Source organism: Dermacentor albipictus, chromosome 9 (genome assembly GCF_038994185.2).
Source record: "Dermacentor albipictus isolate Rhodes 1998 colony chromosome 9, USDA_Dalb.pri_finalv2, whole genome shotgun sequence".
Classification (NCBI taxonomy): Eukaryota; Metazoa; Arthropoda; class Arachnida; order Ixodida; family Ixodidae; genus Dermacentor; species Dermacentor albipictus.
In genome coordinates this window covers 12,883,482-12,904,563 of record NC_091829.1, presented here as the reverse complement: position 1 = coordinate 12,904,563, position 21,082 = coordinate 12,883,482, and the positions used below count along the sequence as shown (strand labels likewise).

The 21,082-nt window shown below is 46.5% G+C and overlaps 1 protein-coding gene across 1 annotated transcript; it reads right to left on the bottom strand.

Moving 5' to 3' along the window:
* Positions 1-7,510: 7,510 nt before the first annotated feature.
* LOC139049735 (lysosomal Pro-X carboxypeptidase-like) lies at positions 7,511-15,186 on the bottom strand. Its single transcript, XM_070525527.1, has 9 exons — positions 15,042-15,186; positions 13,626-13,766; positions 12,962-13,063; positions 12,065-12,246; positions 11,401-11,558; positions 10,080-10,249; positions 9,682-9,837; positions 8,727-8,914; positions 7,511-7,942 (listed from the first exon to the last, which is right to left on the bottom strand). The coding sequence occupies exons 1-9, from the start codon at positions 15,141-15,143 to the stop codon at positions 7,738-7,740; spliced, it is 1,404 nt and encodes a 467-aa protein (XP_070381628.1). The 5' UTR covers positions 15,144-15,186; the 3' UTR covers positions 7,511-7,737.
* Between the last annotated feature and the right edge of the window lie 5,896 nt (positions 15,187-21,082).

Here is a 21,082-nt window from a genome sequence, read left to right as displayed (position 1 = left end):
GAGGGAGAGGGGAGAGGAGGCCTCGAAGAGAGAGCAGTCAGAGGAGGGTTGGAGGAAGCAGCCCTCTTAGTTATCGGCCGCAAGCGCTGGCAGAGTTGCGTTCGTGATAACCAGGTTGCTTGGCCGGAGATACAGCCCGGAGCGTTCGGCGACGTTTCGTAATTAGTTTCGTCGCTCGCACCCGGCAGCCCACGTGAGCAATCGAGCATTACGTTTCTCGTCGGCCACCTGTTGTTGCAGCTTTCGGAGAGGAAGGGTTACAATATTCGTGCCGGAGATGAAACAGAGGCGAGCCCTTCGGCGCGACTATTTCCCAAGTTTCAGCTTCGAAGCCTTCCACTTGCATTCCTGACCTTGACATTCCAATAGAGGCGCTTGGAGTTTTCGTTTCGAAGAGAGATAGAAGTCTTATCTGTTGTGAAAGCTATCAAGAAGTTCGCTGCATCCAGATTGTAATCTGGGGCCTCCCCGTTGTCCTGGACTATCAAACTTAAGGAAAGAATGAGCCAGAAAAAGTGTGTGATCAGTCACTGATGCTCACGGCACCATCTTCGCTTTGGGCTTCAATTGTACAGCCATGAGTAAAACGGCGATCATGTGGGGGATCATCTTTAAGTTTCCCGGAATTTTAAAAAATCGCATGTGGCAGTGTTCTTGTCAGGAATCTTTGAGCGAGCATTCATCGCGATTAACTGTTTTTGAACACTTTCAAAACCTTCAAAGCTTGCCTGTGGCATATAGCACAATTGTAGTCCAAGAGCTGGCCTACTTGTAACGGCGGACACTGCTTGCAAAAAAAAAATTAAATACATAATCACGAATTGACAATACATCACTAATTAACTCTTTAACTAACTACATTATGGCCCATATTGCAGTTTACAAATTCTGGCCGTGGAGTTCACGAGGCGGATCCACTTGGAACGAATTCTCAGAATGACACCAGTTTCGAGATTTTAATTTCCGAACTTTGCAGAGCAATGCATTGGTGTTCCGGTTAGTTTGCGAACAAAACATCGTTGTATGCATTAAAGCGCGCAAGTAACTGGAACGCCAATGCATCTCTCCGCAAAATTCGGCAACTAATATCTCGAAACTGGTGTCATTCTGAGAATTCGTTCCAAGTGAATCCACCTTGCGAACTCCACGGCTAGAATTTATGAATTGCAATACGGGTCGCAATGTAATTAACTAAATAGTTAATTATTGACGTTCTGGTAATTAGTCGATTTCGCATTTCAATTTCTTGTGCAAGTAGTGTCCGCCAACTCATGAACTAGAATTGAGCTATCTGCCACGGGCAACCTTTCGAAAATTTTGAAAGTGTTCGCCGAAACCTCCTGTATGCGTGCCAGCAGCGCCATAACCGTCTTGCATCGCCGTCTCGAGTTTCGCGTGATAGCGCTATAGACACGACTATATCATAATTCCATCTTCAGATATTCAGTAGGCCACGAATTATAGACAAGGTATTTTATGTCTCATAAATTGGCTCCACTAGAGGCGAAATTAAATCGTATTCTACAGCGCCACGGGCTGACACGCCAACGCTTCTTGTGCAAGGATTGTTCACAAGGCGGCAGGTGCGCGTGCTTGTCAAAATATGTCATCGAAGATTGCTCAAAAATTGACGGCGCTTCTGAAACTATGCTGTAGTGTGCCAAAGTGCAGTACTTAGAAGAAATATTTTGCGCGCCCGTCTTGATTCCACACTGCAGGGGAATCTCAATTTACCGGCAGCGCGCAGACAACGCTGACGCATATTACTCAGAATTTTCATTTTACGCTGTCCTAACTATTCGCGTATTATACCTCTTTTTTCTTTTGACAAGCTATAATTTCCACAGAGTGCGAGTGACCCGCATCTAAACAAGTCATGCAGGCTTCACGATCTTTAGACCCGAAGTTCGTTAAATTGTCTATATATTGGGGTTAGTTAGCGACCATTCAACCGGTCGGGGGAAACAAAGTGGAGTACGGGGATGTGGATGGGGACGTGCAGGCACAACAAAACGTAAATGCGGGAGTGGATGCAACGGACGCTGAAATCAGAGCTTCGTTTTATTCGAAAAATAAAATTCGAGAAAAGAAAAACACGAGGTTCTGAATGCAGAGTTGCGTCCACTCTGCGTCCACTCCTCTGCATATTGTTCCGTGCGCTGCTTCTTTTTTCCAAAATGGAATGTAGACACATAGCCACACCTCACTGCATTTGTGGTTAGACCATTGGCAAGTGAATAAAGCTTACGAGATTAGGCCACTCCGACTACATTCCACCCATAGGACAAAACCCGCTCTTACGCCACAAGCAAACGCTTTCGAAACATAAGTTGGTCGCTCTAGGTAAATATAACGTCAGGCTTATGCAGTTTGCCTGCTAATCAGCGGGCCGACGCCTATAACTCTCTCCCTTACACACTCCTCAACCCTTACGCACGTGCGTGCGTGCGTGCGTGCGTGCGTGCGTGTGGGTGTTTAACGCAGGTAAGAAAGCGGAGAGAGGGGCGGGGGATTATGTGCGCAGGGAGCTGCGGTGGCTAACATATTATGCTTTTCACAAGCGTACAATTGCTGTGGGATTCCGGATGCTGAGATAACTGCTTCGGGTAAGCGAGCGTACAGGATTTCCCGTCAGCGCTATTCCCTTTAGGGCAGAGAGCCCCACAGAGTTTTCTAGATAAAACGTTATCTCCAGTTTCACGCGCCGGCCTGAAAATCAAGAGGCATATCCACGTGCCTCGTTGTTCTTTGATCGCTGAAGCTGTTTTTATTTCCCTGTGACATTATGTTCCAACCTGCTACTAGCCCTTTTATGAAATTGGTCTATACAGAGAGCATCAATAGCGACTTTGACATGTGTGTGTGTGTGGGGGGGGGGGGGGGGGGGGGTGCGCGCGCGACCAAGTTGTTCGTGCGACCAAGCCGAGGCGAATGGACTACGAGGTTTAGCAGGTGATGAAATCAAGGACCGAGAGACGCATGCATTATTTCATTTTGGTTGAATTCTGCCTTACAAATCAACAAAAAAACAGCAACAGTCAAATGAGTTTTTTTTTTTTCTTGATGCGCACTGTCTTAATATGTTAATGTGCATATTTTCTCAATACATATACTGTATATTCAGCGCTTCGCGCTTTCTTCGTCGTAGACATTTAGCGCTTACCTGGCTAAGACTTACTCACTATATACAGAGCGAAAAGGTGTGCGCTGCCGTTGTTTCAGCCATCCTTTCTTCCCATGGCTAGCACTCGATACTTCCCGTTATCTCGGTCCGCTCATTTCCTGCAGCGCTTCCAGAGCTTTTCGAACGACAAAATTGTTCTTTGCGTGAGGTCACACGGATAGTCCCTATTGTCAACTATGGTGACTTCCTGGAATCAAACAACCAATCAAGATCGAGTGGCTTTTCGATTGATTCCCGCCTTCATTTATTTTTTAGTAGTATGTTTTATCTTTGTACAGCGCCTATCAGGCACCCGCGCCTGCCCATCCTCCCTATATCTTGTCACTGCGACCCTCTTTGAGAAAAAATTATAACCGCATAGTCTTGACAGTATCTGCTTTTCGACGGGAGTCTGTACGGGGTTTCACATTAGTCAATCTAATGGCAATCCAATCAAATTCTCGTGGTTCAAAAGTGTGAAATATTTAGTGATGCTTAAATACGCGTTCACATGCGGCATGTTCATCTCACCGTAAGTCTCCAGGTTTACTCAATTTCACTGCGCACTCATAACGTTGCTAACAGAGGTGCAGCGTGTGCTACGCCGGAACTTCCTGTGAGCTCAATTTTTCACTGCGAAAGGTCATCCTTGAATAAAGCGCTGCAACGCTTGAATCGCGAAGGCGAACGTCATGTAAAAATTGTTGCCCTACATATAGTCAGCTTCAGCGTAGAAATTTGCGTCGTGACGCTTGTGGAACTACGTCCTTTGTTCATGGTTGGCCTCTTCCTGCGGCATTGATTCCTCGCAATGTTGAATGAAAGAAACTCGAAATGTGCCAAATCGCTAAAATTCCAATGTATTTGTAGAAGCTGGAGCAGTATGCAAAATCGATGCATGCCGAACGGGACTCGTTCCTGTATGTTTCCCTCGAGAGCAGTTTCGCATTACAAAGAGGGAAATATGTTTTGACAGTGTAAGCTGGGTAGGGATTTGCAGAAGCGAGCAGCGTTTCGCATACCTTGCCAGAAATGTACTGCCTCACAGTAGAGCGCACGGGGTTTCCATCAACGCTGGAAATTCCGAATCGAGGGAATCTCTGAATCAATAAATGGCACACGAACCTAGATCGCAGCGACACTGGGATGTGTTCGGATGGGAAACTCGGCGCGCTTGATCATGTCGTGCGCTGAGAATGCTTGCCCGTCAATAAAGTTAAAAATGTGAAACGGGAGCGACATCGCAGCATATTGAACACTCTGTGAATCTCACTTCAGCGTAGCATTTAGGCCCCAACGCGCTAGGAATGTACTTTATTTATTTATTTATTTATTTATTTATTTATTTATTTATTTATTTATTTATTTATTTATTTGAGGCTGCGTTTGCTTTGATCGTCTGTTTCGTCGTCGTCGTGAATCGGGTTCTCATTGTCGTCGTCCTTAAGAAAAAATGTGGCCCATACCCACTACGAAGATTGGATAAGAAATGGCTGGATTACCCCAAACTACAATCCGAAGCAAAATTTCAACACTGCTATAACGTAAGTGCTGTTGAAAGGTGAAATCTGCGTTAAAACGAGAGGAATAAGAACCGTAGTATGAAAGGCGAGATGTCTGTTAAAACAAGGGGAATAAAAACGGTAATAATCAATCATCATTGATTGAAAGCACATATTGAGCGAAAAGACATACAAATTTAACAAGCGAATTGGTAGAAATCAGTAAGAAATTGCTGCATGCTGGAGCAAACATCATTGCGGCTGAGTCCCAGAATAGGGGGCCCAAACGAAAGTATAAGAACTTCAATTAAATTCTGTAGTTTTATGCGTAAAAACCACGATATGATTATAAAAGACTCCCTTGTGGCGGACTCCTGACTAGTTTCGACCGCGTGCACTCTAATTTATTTAACGTGCACTTAAACCTAAGCATACGAGCGTTTTTGCATTGCGCTTCCATCGAAATGTGGCCGTTTTGGCCGGAATCGAACCCGCGTCCTCGAGCTCAGCAGCGCGACGCCTAGGCCAATGGGCTACCGCCATGGGTCCGAACGAAAGAATAGAAAGGCAAGTTTTCCAAGGGGAGGTTTCTATATTTGTTTTCTAAGCAAAGCAAAGCGGTGTCAAGATAGAAGGAAGTGTTTAATCGTTTACTCCACATTACAAAAAAAAAGGACTGTACAGGTCAGAGGGCACCAAACTGACCTGTGTAAATAAATGTTCAGCAAGGGAATACAGCAACTTGGAAAGCATATTTAGCGCCAGCAAACAAGGACGGAAGGGAGACGACACCACAATGCGCTTACTTCAATAACTTGATTTTCAGGAAACACCACCTATTTAACCCATGCATAGTGGCGCCACCTCAACCAAATTTTAACCATCTAAAAAAGCCGTCTCCTTATCTAACAAGTCGACCGAAGGGGGCACTAACATCGCATTGTGGTGTCGTCTCCCTTCTGTCCTTGTTTGGTGCTAAATATGCTTTCCAAGTCTGTTTACCAACACGCCCAACAAATGGCAATGCTGAAATACAGGAACGTATACTTTCGTGAGGGAAAATTAAAGTTTAATGTATCGTCACACAATTCGCCACTCCAGGGAGTTAACGGGCAATTATAATCAAGACAAGCATTGCGTACTGGGTCGGATAATCCCTTCATAACTGCACGTGTTACAAATCTATAGCAGTTGTGATGTGCGCAGTCAGTGGTAAAAACAGGAACGGCTGGACCCCAAAGCGATGCCTTTCGGTAGTGAAGTGGCACTTTCGTACACATTTTTATCACCTTTATTTAGACTAATAGAAGTAAAGGTGAAACAAAGCTTCCCGAACCACTCGCACTGCATTTCGAACTTACGCCCTGCTGTAAGGTGCAGTTTGGAACCTGACCAACTAATAACTAAGCTGTCTCGCAGCATTACCTCTTGGCAATTTGTTACTGTTCTGCTCCACAACCTAACTTTTGTGCTCCACTGAGACTCTAAGAGCGGTGGCGTCTATCTACGCATCTCGGAGGCCGAGTTAGAAGGCGTACGAGCAGGACGTTGTGAGCGTGGCAAATAGGTTATTGAAAAAATTGCCATGGTTGCTGTGAGAGCTTAATTATGTCGCTGTAAATGAGCTCGCCGCCGGAGGAATTGCTTGCTGTTATTCTTTTTCCCCTGTTTCATTCGCAGGGTGATGGTGGCATGAAACAGTTCATTACCGGGCGTTTCAGCACCGTTGATTCAATTCCCCTTTATTCTAGATAAATGATGAAGTAGCGCATTCCTTTTTAATATCGTAGCTTGCATGGTTATTTCTCTTCGCGCAAAAAAATTGGAAACACAGTTTAAGAACGCGCTTAAATCAGCGGCCAGCGGAATGCGGCGATTGTAGCACAGATCGGGAGGGAGTCGCGCTTAGATGTGTCTCGCCATCTATCGAAGAGCACACGCAATAGAAATCGCGCTTTCTTCGCGCGGCAAACTACGAATGCGCCTAACGTAAACGAGCTACGTAGCACAGAAAGCGACGAACAAAGTGCGAATGTCCTTGTACCAGCAATTAAATAAGACGTAAAAGTTAAAACATAAATCTAAAATGGATAAGAGAAAATAACTACAGATTGACCACCTCAGCTCTCACCTAAGCGAGTGTTCACTGGGTCACCGTTACCGCCAAGAATATTTAGTAGTCTACCGGTCTATACTGATGCCGATTCCAGCGGTGTCAAGATTAAAGTATATTGAAGTCATACATACAGCGGCACTAAAAGCTGCTCTTGCATATTTTTCTTTGGTACAACCGGCATATCTGACATAAGTGTGACGGTCTTGTGCGGCACAATGAATTCCATCATCTTTTATTCTCTCTCTCTCTCTCTCTCTCTCTCTCTCTCTCTATATATATATATATATATATATATATATATATATATATATATATATATTTATTTATTTATTTATTGATATATCTATATATATCTCCTTTGTTTTCGCTCATGGTAGCAAACTGCTTCCTTCCTGTATTTGTTTACTTTCTAACATTTGGAATTAGGAACCCGTTATATTGATGATGGTGCTGACGATAATGTTACTTCAATAATGTATAGCACACCGTGCACTTCTTTTTGCCAGACGCAGAGCTCCTAAAATTTACTGGCATATACCCACTCCGAAGCAATCTTCTGCGTCTCCCACACTATTATTTGATGGAGACGAATAAACGGGACCGTGGTCTGATTTCGTGATGTTTGTTTATTACAATGAGAATGGCGGAACTTCCCGGCTGCTCCCACTTGGGGAACATCCTCACACCCATGTTCATCACCGTAAATTGAGAACTTGTTGTTGGGCTTGCTCGTGCATGACAGTAGATAAGAAGACTTGCGCAAATCAGGCTACAACAAAGGTTCATCTGGTTCGCGCAAGGAGCTAGTAGTCGGGTCAGTGCGTGTATTTCTTTCGTGATTGTCTGATTCACGCAGGAGTCTCCTTGTTCACTGTCGAGCACCGAGGTGATCATTCTAGATGTCTGCAAGGTTGCTAGAGAGATGCACGGGAACGTTGCACTCGAGGCCATTGAGTCTACCCGAAAAAGTTCATCTTCGGTGTGAGCCAGCGCCACAGCGTTCCTTTGGCTCGAGTCCTGGCCCAGGCGACCGACACGGGGTCGAGGTCGTTGGGCTTCCGCAGGTCCAGCAGGTGGGCGGCGTTACGCACCACGATCGAGGTCGTCGCCTCGTTGCCGGAGAGGACGCCGCCGTAGTACCACGGGTCCCGCAGGTTGTTTCTGCGCGTTTCGAAAAAAATACTGGTAATTCAGCGCGTGGAGAGCTATAACTTGGTTCTCTGGACGCCTCATCTAGTAAACACTGTAACCAACATATCACACAGGGGTCTGTTCCGGATTAAGCACGTCAAACTTCCTTGCAGTCTCATATTGAGGTGCCTAACTTTTTAAGTCATGTGCTTTTTCTCGCTACTTGACCCAAAGCCGAAATTTTTATCTGTTTGACGTTAACTTTCCTTTCCTAGGGCACAAAAGTGGGGTGCATAATATACATATATATAGTACTTTTCAATAAGTCCTGTATTAATCCACAGCCTGAATCTTTTTTGTTTCTTCGTGATATCTCTGCTCCAAATATATACAGCTTATTATTTTTGAATTTGTATTTAACATGCGGAAATTTGGGGCATCTGTTTGATCAAATCATCATGAGCTTTTATAGAATTCCTGTTTTATCTCAAGACAACTTGGCATTTGGTAGTTGTCATTCTGACGTAACTAAAAATTATGTGAGCGTTCGGGTTCTTTCTATTGTGCTTATTTCTCGATGTATATCGCCGAGCTGTCCCTGCTCCTGTCCAAAATGGAGTACAGACATTTATATTGTAAGAGCGCGCGAGGGTTATCCTTTGGCTTAAAGCTTCGTGGATGCTACAGATACAGCAGGAAACCCTCACGATGACTTGGCGTCAGCTTTAGCAACCCGTCAACTGGGTGTCACAAAGTTAAGCAAACAAAAAAGCGCATGCAGGACTTATGGCGAAAGTGTACAAAAAAAGCTTACGTGAATATTACGTTGGAGATACCCTGTAAGTCAGTGCCACCGAAAAGCACCTTCAGCCGTCCAGGATCTGGTGTCACTCCGAAGCGCTGCTGACATCTCTTGGCGTGCTTCCGGACGTCCCACTTTTTCGGTTTGAACATGTCTTCTACACCATTGGTGCACTCGGGCATCACCAGTTCCGTGCAGGTCTGGAAATGGAGCAGATTTGGTTGAAGTGCCCTTTACGCGAACACCAAATAGTTAGGAACAACTTTCTTTTATAAACAGAAGCAGTCGTTGCAGTTAAGTGAACGTTGCGATACCAACCGCGGCACAAATTCGAGACTTGCCATGCAGTAATAAACATTTGCGTGAATGCGCAATTAATGCAGCAAAAGGCGCAGTACAAGGACAGTTTTATGCAATTACACATAGTTAGCTATGTGGAATACAACTGCATAGAATAGTAGGTACTTCACAATCATCTGATAATGTGTGTAATTTTGGAACTAGCATCAAAATAGGGCTGATAGTTTGCAGTAATCCTAATCGCAATGGCCAAAGACCGCAGCACGTGCCCTACCTGCCCTTCTCTTGTAGGACGGCACATGCTCGCCATCGCAGGTTGACATGTGTCACATCCCACACGACATCCTTAGCTGGAGCGTTGCCTCAAGTCGAGCTGCTATTTAATTCCTCAACATGTTTAGGAAGAACAGCACAAAGGCGGACAGAGAGAACAGATGGACTCGAAGACATTTTTTACAGATCTCGTCTTTCTGCTGTCCATTTCTTTTTGGTACGTAAGATTAAGGTCCAAGAGCTGGCGCCACGTGGTGTGGAAGGCCAAGGTCCAGTCACTTTATGTGAACCGCAATCCCTTATCGTATCTCTATGACACACTCTCTCTACTTAGGCACACTTCCTTTCAATCCATTACTTTTGCTTAGCATGTCTAGGCAGTCTTGTAAAATACCTGGAACATCCAGCCCGCGTGAACTCCAATGTTGCTATCGATGCTGTAACATGCGGCATTTCCGGAACTGTTGTACAGTATGGACGCCGCCTTGTGCAGGCTTCGTACGAGGTCTTCACCTGTTTGCAATGGGTTCCACAGGAATCTACAGGCTTCCTGCAAGGCACGTCAGCTATTCAAATGGGGAAAATTCACGACTTATGCTGTAAAAGTACTCTGAGCGTATTTAATAACAAATTAACTTAGAATGTTGAAATTAACATGAAGTAAGCAGGCTTCTAGTTTTATGTCATCGAAATGCATTTCTTCTACGCAAGATTACCACCCCACCGTAGAGGTTATGTGCATTTCGTTCATACATTGCGCACTGCCCATGGGCTATATAGCGAGTTCCTTACCTTGACCGGGTGCGCCGGCAGCTTTCCGAACAGCTCTGTGTCGTAGGGGTAGTCGAGCATGGCCATGGTCTGGTAGGCCTCCTTCAGCCACTGGTACAAGTGCGGAATGCTGTCCGTGGTCAAGCGCTGACACGAGTGGAACGCCTCAGTGAGGAAACTCAGTCCATCATCTGTCGGGAATAATTTTGAGATATGCCTTAAAGGGAAACTAAAGAAAGGTTGTTGAGCCTAGCTTCGTAGAAAGTTCTGCAATAACCAGTGCGTCATTCGCAGCGACCAGACGGTTATTCTAGCGGCCGAATGTAAGCCTCTCCGCGAGGGCTCTCTGGAGCTCTCGAAAGCAGCCATTGCAATGCTTCATAAGTGGGAGTGGGACCAAGTAGCATATACGGCTACTTGCACAATATAGGAATCAGGTGGGTATGTCGGTGGCGGTTGTAAACGCGGAAGAGGACCAACTCGTCAACGGGACCGTCACCATAGACCGCCCTGAAACAGCACATGAGGCAGCGATTGCCTTGGCAACTGCATCGATAACATCAAATTCCTTATTGCTGACTCAAAGATAGCTGTCTTCAACTTCGCCAGGGGTCCCATTTCCACGAAGGCGCTCAAAATTTTTAAATCATATAGTGACCAGCGACGGCGCAGTATGATCCATGTCTTCTGGGTACCTGCGCACTCCTCGCTTCCCGGTAACAAGGCGGCTCACACCGTCGCTCGAGGACTTACTCGCCGAACGAATGAGCCAGCCAAGCCAGGGTCCAGAAGAGATCGCATTGTCATATATACTGAAATTACTTATCACTATCGGCTGGGATGGGCCCGGTATCCCCCGGTTCACACTGAATTAGCTAAAAACAGACAGTGGTGTGGACAGACCAACATGTATCCGAGCCCAGTGTCCTGCAGCCGGTTTTATCCTGGAAATTATACAGAATTCTGTAAAATATTTAACACTAGGGCGGACGTGCCACAAATCTTGTGGGCATGTCCTCAGGCAGAACCCTTCAAGGGCCACCAAATAAAAGACCAAGGGAAATTGGCAGGCGTGCTGCTAAGCTTGACCACCACGGGCAAGATTGGTTTGGTGTAGCCGACTGGCTGAGAGAGCCGCCGAGATACAACGTATCTCGGCCGTCTCCTAGTTAACGTGGGCAGGAGCAGCTTCGACACTCCCCGCTCTTTTTGTGAAACGGGTCAAATAGGGTTTTCCCTCTCGTGAGTCCCTTTGGCGCGTATTTGTATACAGTGTTAGTGACCCTAAGCAATGCCAACAGGCCACCTGTCGTGTATTGCACGTACCACTGCACAAGCTCACCTGTAGCCGCCATTTTGTCCATGATGGCCCATGACCTGCGGATACTGGCGGCGCAGTTCTGCGACTGGCTCTTGTAGCTGTCGGTGATGGCGCGCGGGAACTTTTCGCACGCAATCTCGTTGCTGTAGTACGCGATGGGTGCACTGGATGCGTAGGCTCTGCGGATGAGACAGTGTCCCGGGAAACATTATATATATAAATAGACCAGTAAATTAGCCTTTGTTCTGATATGAGGCGCTGTTTTATGGGTTTTCGTTATTTACGTCAAGTTTCCGTTGTATCCAGCGTTATTCGTATTAACCGCAATGACAGTATTCCGCCAAATGTGACTGCATTTAGGCCGGTTTCCAGAAAAAAAAATTATATGCTATCTTCGGCGGCCCGCGATCTGCCATTGCATTTCGGGAACTGTCTGAAATAGGTCTAGGTGTAATATTCAACCAGTGTTAAATATGATTGATTGATTGATTGATTGATTGATTGATTGATTGATTGATTGATTGATTGATTGATTGATTGATTGATTGATTGATTGATTGATTGATTGATTGATTGATTGATTGACTGATTGATTGATTGATTGTATTATAAGGTATTTTGTTTCAGTGTTTCGCGTGTGTAGTATAAGTCGGGACAACAGCCTGAAGAATGACTGTCTACTCACCCTTTCACCAGATGCGGGTAGCGGACGCGCATCCAGGCAGCCAGCATGCCGCCGTATCCCCCGCCGAACGTCACCACCACGCTCTTTTCGGCGCCAGGTGCGGTCTTTCTGATGTGCTGTATCAGGTAGGCAAAGTCAGCCAGTGCTTGCTCTGTCGTCAGGTAGCCTCGCCTCTGCCTGGACTGTGACCAACATAATGAATGAACAAAGGCAAGAAGGGAAGATAGAGTAGCTTTTAGCTTGCACGCTAAACAACGTTCCAGAGTACAGCGCCGAGTATCGTGACGTGTAGTGAAAAGGATGGCAAATGCAAAGCCTTATCTCAAATTAAGTGCTGGTATATAATATGGTAAATGTGCACCTTGTAAAACCAGGGTAGTATTCCTTTGTTTGGAAGATATTTAGAAAGATCGTCTAGTTATTCATGAAATATACTTCAAGTATCAGTCTTTTCTTCTACAATGTAGAAGTACTGAGCGAGTGTAAAATGCAAAGTGCGGTTAAGTTAGCATTTTTATAATAGCCAGATGGCAAAAACAAATAACCACGTGGCCAGCGCAATTTTCTTTTTGTAACAGTCGGATTTTATGCAGAGTTTCAGGTGGCCCGGTGGGTATGGCATTCCGCTTCTGGGCTCCAGGACGCGTGTTTGATGGTGGCCATGGTGGCCGCATTTTGATGGGGGCGAAATTCAAAAAAACGCTCTTGTACTTAGATTTAGGAGCACGTTAACAAACACCAGGTGGTCGAAATGAATGCGGTGTCTGTACTACAGTCTGCCTTGTAATCAGACGGTGGTTTTGGTGCATAAAACCCCAGAATTATTTAACGTTTCAGGCTAACAAGGTGCTCTGAGCCGGCCGTTTAAAATTATAGCAAGACCTGCTACCTACTTACGCTGAACGATCGTTCACTGTAGGGTAGCGAGTCGCCATAATAGCGGTGTTCTGCGAACACCAGCATAGCCTTGAAGTCCTTTGCCCAGTCATACATAATGCCCTGCAAAAATGTCAAGCAAACACCCATCAAAGCAACTTTAGTGTGGCATACAAAGTCAACATCGTGAGAGTTTTTGAATATAGCGATGGCACTTGACACATAATTGATGTATCGTCGGTTCTTCTAAATAAATTTGCCATTTTCTCGTATTCGGCAGAGTTTAGCATAATGAAGGGATGTATTTCACATATTAGCTTTCTTATGCTCCATTTTTCATAAGTAACTGGAAAGGTTGTTTAAAGGGCTCAACAGTGGTCTAACAAGGAATGGCACCGAAGCCATCGTTTGCAGAAGAGGTCTTGTCTTCTGAAAATTGCCCTGATGAAGACAAATGGGTTTGTCAAAATGGTGGCTTCAGCGACCTTCATTTTTCGATACCGTGTATCACTTCAAGCATCCACCTTCCTGTGAATTACTATCTTTTTGGGAATTATCCATTGTCATTAATGTGAACGTACCGTTTTCTTCTCTATACCTCTGCACTAAATCCAATATTATTGTTATGTAATTTACTAGTGGTGATATTATAACGGTAAATTCTATGCGCGCATTCCTCCCTCACCATCTGGTTAGCCAGGACTTCGACGTTCATTTCGCTTCCAGTGTAGAAAAAGATAGGACCGCCATTCCTGTTCCAGTGGTCCTCGTATACCAGGTAACGCTGACGAAATGAATCCCGGTTGCTGAAGCTGAAGTGGTCCACCTGAAGCAGAAACGTTGATAGTGCGCAGTTCTGCTAAACGTCAGCTTTTCCAGTGGTAATTTTAATATTTTGCAAGAAAATTCTTCCTGCTTATTTGGACCTTCTCTTTCACACAGGCATGCATTTTAAGTCTGGGCGCTAGTAGTAGTTCCCAGCAAGAACCGTTCAAGTATCGTCGCAGGTCGATGATACGTGCGAGGGAGCAAGGTTACGTGCCTACACAGTCTGACTTTGCATATTGTCAATCTGAAAAAGGACTAAGAAAAGTTCAGCAGCGTGATGTGCCCAGAGGCTAGGTTACTTTCCATACTTATTGCGGTTAAATTTTGGTTTCCGAACAGTGCAATGTACACATAATACCTTGCGAATAAGCCTCATTCACCTTCACTGAATAATGTGTTATTTTTAACACCCTTCAGCCAATACGTGGCCCACAGAGACGAAACCAAAACGTAGCGAAACGCATTATTTGATACAGAAACATCTTCTTGACGAACAACTGAAAAAGAGGTGCGGAGGGTAACAAAAAAAAACATTTTATACTTTACACATAAACCTGACGTGGTGGCCCTGTGGTTCTGGCATTGAACTGCTGAGCTCGAGGTGGCGATTTCAATCCCGGCCATGAAGGCCGCATTTCGATGGGTACAAAATGCTAAGAACGATCGTGTACTCATATTTAGGTGCGCCTTAAGGACTCGCAAGTGGTCAAAATTAATCCGGAGTCCCCCACTATGGCATGCCTCCTAATGAGATCGTGGTTCTGGCACGTAAAACGCCAAAATTGAATTGTACTATATGTAACACAAAGTCTTCAAGAATCTGATCTTTAAGGCCTCACTGATATCAATCTTCAAGGCCTGAATGATAAATCAGCTGATTTTTGCACTGTCATTGTCCTGGAGCTCTGGCTGTGACCCGCCCACTATCACGCTACGAATTTACGCCATATAAGGACTTCTATTGAAAAGCAGTGCTTTATTCAAACTTGTCCGAAAGCTGACCCCCATGTATATTCTCGGTAGGCGCGCTAACCGCTTTTCTGCCTGTTACATAGAACAGTATAAAAAGGTTTACCTAATACCCCTAACTCGAGTGGGGTTCGCAGCATAAACGAGCGTGTTTGGTTTTCGCAACTGAGTTGACGTTACTATCGTCTTCTCTACACATACGAAACACAGTCACCGTGTCCTCGCGGATACAGTTACACAATGATGTTTATAAGAAACATCCGCTGACTTTAACTTGCCCGGAAAATTCGTAAGAATCGCTTACCTTTTGCTTGAAGTACGCAACCCTGTACTTCTGCTCGGTTGTCACCGTCTCCGCCACAGCGACTGCTAACAGCGATCCAACCAACAGCCACATACTATCCATGGGTAGCGTCCCTTGCAAGACGAAGTTGACCAGGCTACTATTGAGATGCCGACTGCCCAAACGGCGTGTGGTCTTGGACGCAGACTTAATGTCTATGTCGCCGTAGTGCCTGGGGCAGGTAACGTAACATCCTTTCCCGTTCAGTAGCTCTGCTTCGGGTCAAATAGCGTCCGTGTCTTGCGCCTCCCCAGTTGCTTGTTTTTTTACGTGGGACCTGTTTCTTTCGTCGCGAACGCGGTCGCTTGGTTTGCTTTGCTAAGCTCTATGGGTGTTGTCCTGATGACTTGCGCGCATATATAGGCATCAGTAAATCTTTCACCAATGCTTATATTTTTCGGTATGGCTTTGCACTGATTTGTATGTTTTGTTTGTTCTCTTTTCGTGATAATGCTTAGATAAGCAGTTGGTCGCACTGTTATAGCTTGTTCATACCCCTTTCCTATCCATGAAAAAAACTGTTGTGTTGTTCAGTCCAATTTTGATCTTTTTCGTTTACGCAGACATCGCACATGTTTCTGTCGCTTCTTATGCTTCAGTATGAACCTTAACTAAGTTGAGGCGTCATACGTGCAACCGTTCTTTTTTTTTCATTTCTGAAGTCAGTTCTTTGAAGATATTGACTTTGTTCCCAACATTAAATCGTCAGCAACCGTACTCGAAAGTGTCCTTTCAGTATTGTACGGCACTGCTTGCTGCTTTATTTGTGTGCATATTCCCACAACTTCTTTCATGCACGCTGATTTTGCAGGGTTAGAGGATAGACGGAGCAATAAAATAACTGAGGAGGGAGCAATCCCACTTCACGAGAACAAATTCTCCTACGTGTGGGGGCCTAAACAGGCACCGGTAAGGTGATATAGCCTACTGACCTACTACACGAGAAACCTCCGCTGCATGCACGAACACATCCAAGTACAAACGTACACGTTCGCCCAGAATGCTAGGTCTACATAACACACGGGAGCTGCTACAGATGGCCACGCGACATAATTGGCTATACGCGGAACCATCTCTTCCGCGATGATGGGTCACTTATCTCCGCTTCGACCGAAACTTGTTCCCGCGCCTGCGGGCCGCAGATGCTAGAAGGTCGTCGCGTTGCTCATGCTCACCATCTCCGGTCCTACTCGGTAGCGGATACGAAACTATCACTCATGCGAGCCATGTTTTGTACTCTAACTGCAACTTACTAACAGTTATGTGTGTGAATACCGTCAAACTCGCGCAATCACCGCACCTATAGTTTGAACGAAAACGTCCGGAATATTTTTTTTGTCCCTGTGCAATAAAGTTCTGCGTGCTTAACCTAGGAAAATTGATAGAGTCAAAAAAGCAATGAACTCACCTCAGCCAAGGTCGAGCATATTTTTTTAGTATTTTGCCTCGGTGCGGCGATATAGTTTCGTAAAGCCAAACGCTAACTAATCTGAAGAAATGTTTAAATACAGAATAACGGTAGGGTGTTTTTTGACGTGAATTAACCGCAACTTTACCCACTGCTCAAATACTGATAACGTATATGGGGTAAGGGTGCTCGAGGCGTGTGAAGTCCAGCTCAGTCAGTCAGTCAACAAACTTTATTGAGGTCCTAAGGAACTACTAAGTCGTAGTTGCGGGCCGCTCCCACGTTGGGGCCGGAAGACCATGGTTCTCCGCCCGTTCGCGGGCCCTTTGGACAGCCCTTAGTTGGTCCTGGGGATCGCCGCTTTTAAGAGCCTCTTCCCAGTCCTCTTGTTTATTAAAAGATGTGTTTTGTAACGCAGAACATTGCCAGAGCATGTGTGCTAACGAGCAATACTCTTCATTGCACTCGGGGCAGTGTGGGTCAATGTCCGGAGCAAAGCGGCTAAACTTTCCTCTCGAAGGGAAAGATCCCGTTTGTAACATTCTCAATATGGAAGATTGAGGTGTAGTTAGCTGTGGGTGTGGCAGCGGGAATTGCCTGCGCCCCAGCTGATAGTGTTTAACTATTTCATTAAAAGAGAGTAGAGGATCAGAGTTATGCTCACAATCCCGACTGCTTAGCGTATCAGGACCATTGCGGAATGTTAGACCTCGCGCCTGGTCATGAACTAGCTCATTCGGGTTGGGTTTGCTGGGATGTACATTGGTTCCCATGTGCGCCGGGAACCATGCGATAGTGTGAACAGCATCAGGTGGTCTTTGCTTGATTATAGCCGCCGCCTCTTTCGAGATTAGGCCAGATAGAAAGGCTCGTATGGCTGATCTCGAGTCAGTGTAGATGTAAGGCCGCGAGGGGTCATTCATAGCTAGCGCGATGGCAGCCTGTTCAGCCGCCGCTACCGTGGTGTGTCTTACCGAAGCTGCATTGAGAATTTTCCCATGAGGATCAGCTACAAATGAATCTGTGCGCCCATACTGGGCAGCATCTACATAGGTAGTTAATTGCAGGCTTTTGTGCGTAAAGTCAATGAGAGAGCGGGCTCGTGCCTTGCGTCTAGCTGCATTATATTGGGGGTGTACATTACGAGGGAAAGGGCTAACCTGAAAGGTTGCCCTAACGGTGTGAGAGAGCATGATGGCATTCTCGTCGACCGCCAAGGGGGCTAGACCTGCGGACATTAATATGCTTCTGCCTGCCTTCGAGGACGAGAGGCGGACAGTTTGTGCCGTTCTTTGTGCTTCGATTACCTCCGTCAGGGTATTGTGAACCCTTAATTGTAGGAGCTTCTCCGTGCTGGTGCTAGTGGGAATTCCCAGTATGTGTTTAATGCTTTTTCTCATCAGCGCATCAATGTTGGCTTCCTCCGAGCGGGACCAGTTGAGCGCCGATGCTACGTAGTTTATGTGACTCATGAGGAACGCATGATACAGCCTAAGGAGATTGCTCTCACTGAGGCCGCCTCTGCGGTTCGAGACTCTTGTGATTAATCGGAGCATGTTTTCCGTTTTTGCCTTGACGCGGACAATAGTTTGATTGTTGCTCCCCTTTGCATTTAGGATCAGACCTAGAATCCTGACCGATTCGACTCTAGGGATCATCTGACCAGATTCAGCGTATAGGTTAATAGGAATTTGTTCGAGAGGGGTAGAGTGCCTCTTGCCCCTGCGATCCGGTCTATAAAGCAGTAGTTCTGACTTTGAGGGTGATAGAGAGAGTCCCGTCCCTTTCAAGTACTCTTCCGTAATATCCAAGGACTCCTGAAGGGCACGCTCCACGGCCCCCTCGGACCCCCCACCGCTCCAAACGGTGATGTCATCCGCATAGAGCGCATGATGCGCGCCCTCGACCCTAGCCAGTTTTTCCGAGAGGCCTTTCATCGCTATATTGAAAAGAAGGGGTGATATTACTGCACCCTGCGGAGTGCCCTTAGCCCCTAACTTGAACTCGTCGGATCTTAGTTGACCGATTTTAATAGTGGCTTTACGGTCTCTTAAGAAAGAGCTGACGTAAGCGTGAAAGCGTTTGCCTAAGTTTAGGTGCGATATGGATTCCAAAATGAATCTATGTGTGATGGTGTCAAAGGCTTTGGCGAGATCTAACGCCAAAATGCCTCTGACATCCCTGGTGTTCACGTCGATTATCTGCCTTTTGATGAGAAGCATGATATCTTGCGCGGATAGAGAGGGCCTGAAGCCTACCATGTTATACGGGAACAGTTCTCGTTCCTCGATGTATCTCATTACTCTCTCATGGAAGACGTGCTCAGCCACCTTGCCCACGCAGGACGTGAGCGAGATTGGTCTAAGATTCTCCGGTGTGAGTGTTTTACCTGATTTCGGGATAAGAACAACAGAGGCCGTTTTCCAGTCCTCTGGGACCCAGCCAGTTTCCCACGTGCGGTTGATCTGTTCCGTAAGCTTCTCAATTGATTTCTCATCTAGGTTACGCAGGAGTCTGTTGGAAATGCCATCCGGCCCGGGGGCTGAGCGGCCGTTTAGCTCGTGTAGCACCTTCCTGACTTCCGCTTTAGTCACCGGGGCATCAAGCTCCTCCATGGTTTCGCCTGTATACTCTGAATAGTCCTCGTTCCCCGTGGGGCCTACAGGGAGATACCTGTCTGCTAGGCTCTGAAGTATGTCTACATCTGTTAGCCCCTTTCCTCTAAGATCATGAATTATTCTATCAATAGCTAGGCCCTGATTGCTTTTGGATTGTGAGTCATCTAATAGTTGCTTCAGGAGGTTCCATTTGCCTCCCGTACGCATCTGTCCGTCAACTGCCGAGCAAACCTCGTTCCATTGCTGCTTGCTCAACTCTTGGCAATACACTTCGATTTCACGATTTAACATCGCTACTTTCTTACGCAGCCTCCTATTGAGCCTCTGCGTTTGCCATCTGGCGAGTAAGGAGTTTTTAGCCTCTACCAGGTGCGCCAAGTGAGCATCCATCCTGTTTACTTTTAAGTCAGTTTCGACTGTTTTAGTAACAGCCTTGACGTCCTCTTTGATTCTCCTTAAGAGGTCTTCGAAGGACGCGTACTCCTCCAAGTCCTCTCCCCGGCGTTTACGGAAGGCGTCCCAGTCTACTACGGTGAACGCCCTAAGGGGGGCTGTGGCAACTTCCAGAGAAATCTCCACAATAAAATGGTCACTTCCCAGGTTTTCTTGCTTATTGTGCCAACTAGCAGAGGTGGCATTCTTAACGAAGGCTAGATCCGGCGTGGTGTCCCGCGAGACTGAATTGCCGATGCGCGTGGGAAACTGTGGGTCCGTAACTAGCTCTAATGAGCAGTTTGTAACTGCTTGAAGTAGATTTATTCCTTTAGGGGAGTGTCTCACATAACCCCATGTCTGATGCGCTGCGTTAAAGTCTCCAGCTACCACAAGTGGAGCATCCCTTGCTTTCGCCGCCGCCTTGGCTATAATCGACAAGAATGCCTGGTGACGGTCTCTCGGGGAACTGTAAATGTTTAAAATGAAAAAGCTGTTTTTAAGCCAGTTGCTGGGAATGATTTCGATAAGCATTACCTCCGCCCTCGTGTTGCCCAACTGCAATTTGTGCTCTTGAAAGGAACACTTCTTTGCAACTAGGACCGCCAGGCCGAGTTTGCCCTCTCCGGTTGCCGAGATAGCTCGGTAACCTGGAAATGACGAAATTTCAGTTCTAGTTTCCTGTAGTAAGATAACATGCGGTTTGTTCGACTGTGTCGCGATAAATTGCTGCAGTGGGGCCTTTCGCCTCTGAAAACTGGCGCAGTTCCACTGCCATATGATAAATTCTTTAGTGTGGCCCGCCATTGTTAAGGCTTGAGAGGGCCTCTAGGAGGCTACCTGTAGCTTCTCTAGCTGCCGCTGGAACGACTTCCATACTCACTGGTTCAGCGCGCTTAGTTTGCACGTTTTCTAGAACTTGGACTCTAAAGAGCAGCATTTGATTGCCCTTGATCAATTCATTCACGGATTTTTGTAAACGGTCCAGCGAGCGTTGCATCGCTGCCTCCGCCGTGACAGCTTCTTCGGCTGCCTCCTGCGAGGACGTGGCCCTACGTTTAGCGGTACGCGCCTGCGCTTCTCCGTTTGCTGAAGAGGACTCTTGCCTTTGTTGTAAGTTTGCTTGCCGAAAGGCCTCGAAATCGGCCTTCATCTTTTGGATTTCTGCCTTGAGGTTAGCGTTTTCTTGCAAGAGCTGTGTTACTCGGGGGTCTTCCCTATGCTCTGGCAATGTTATCTGCGTTACCTTTTTTGGCGCCTTGTCAGTCTTGGGCTTGACTCGGTCCGCCCATGAGGGTCCAGGTCCTTCCTGGATGCGCGCCCGGGATTGGGAACGCCCCTTGGAGCGGGAACGCCCCTTGGAGCGGGAAAGCCCTCTGGAGCGGGAAAGCCCTCTGGAGTGGGATCGGTCCCTGGAGCGAGACCGGGGACGCCCTCTGGAGAGGCTGCGTTGACGATCCACTGGCGTCAGCGAACGCGCACGTCCAGGCGTGCTTGTGAGACTGGCGTCACGTGAACGAACTTCATGGGCCGCCTGTGACATC

Bases quoted from the DNA above. Each gene is read 5' to 3' on its own strand.
- LOC139049735 (XM_070525527.1), bottom strand. From the start codon at position 15,143: ATGGATAGTATGTGGCTGTTGGTTGGATCGCTGTTAGCAGTCGCTGTG. The intron at 13,767-15,041 runs GTAAGCGATTCT...TTTCTGCTTCAG, and splicing joins TTGCGTACTTCAAGCAAAAG to GTGGACCACTTCAGCTTCAG. The intron at 7,943-8,726 runs GTAAGCTTTTTT...CGAAACGCGCAG, and splicing joins ATCTCCAACGTAATATTCAC to AAACAACCTGCGGGACCCGT.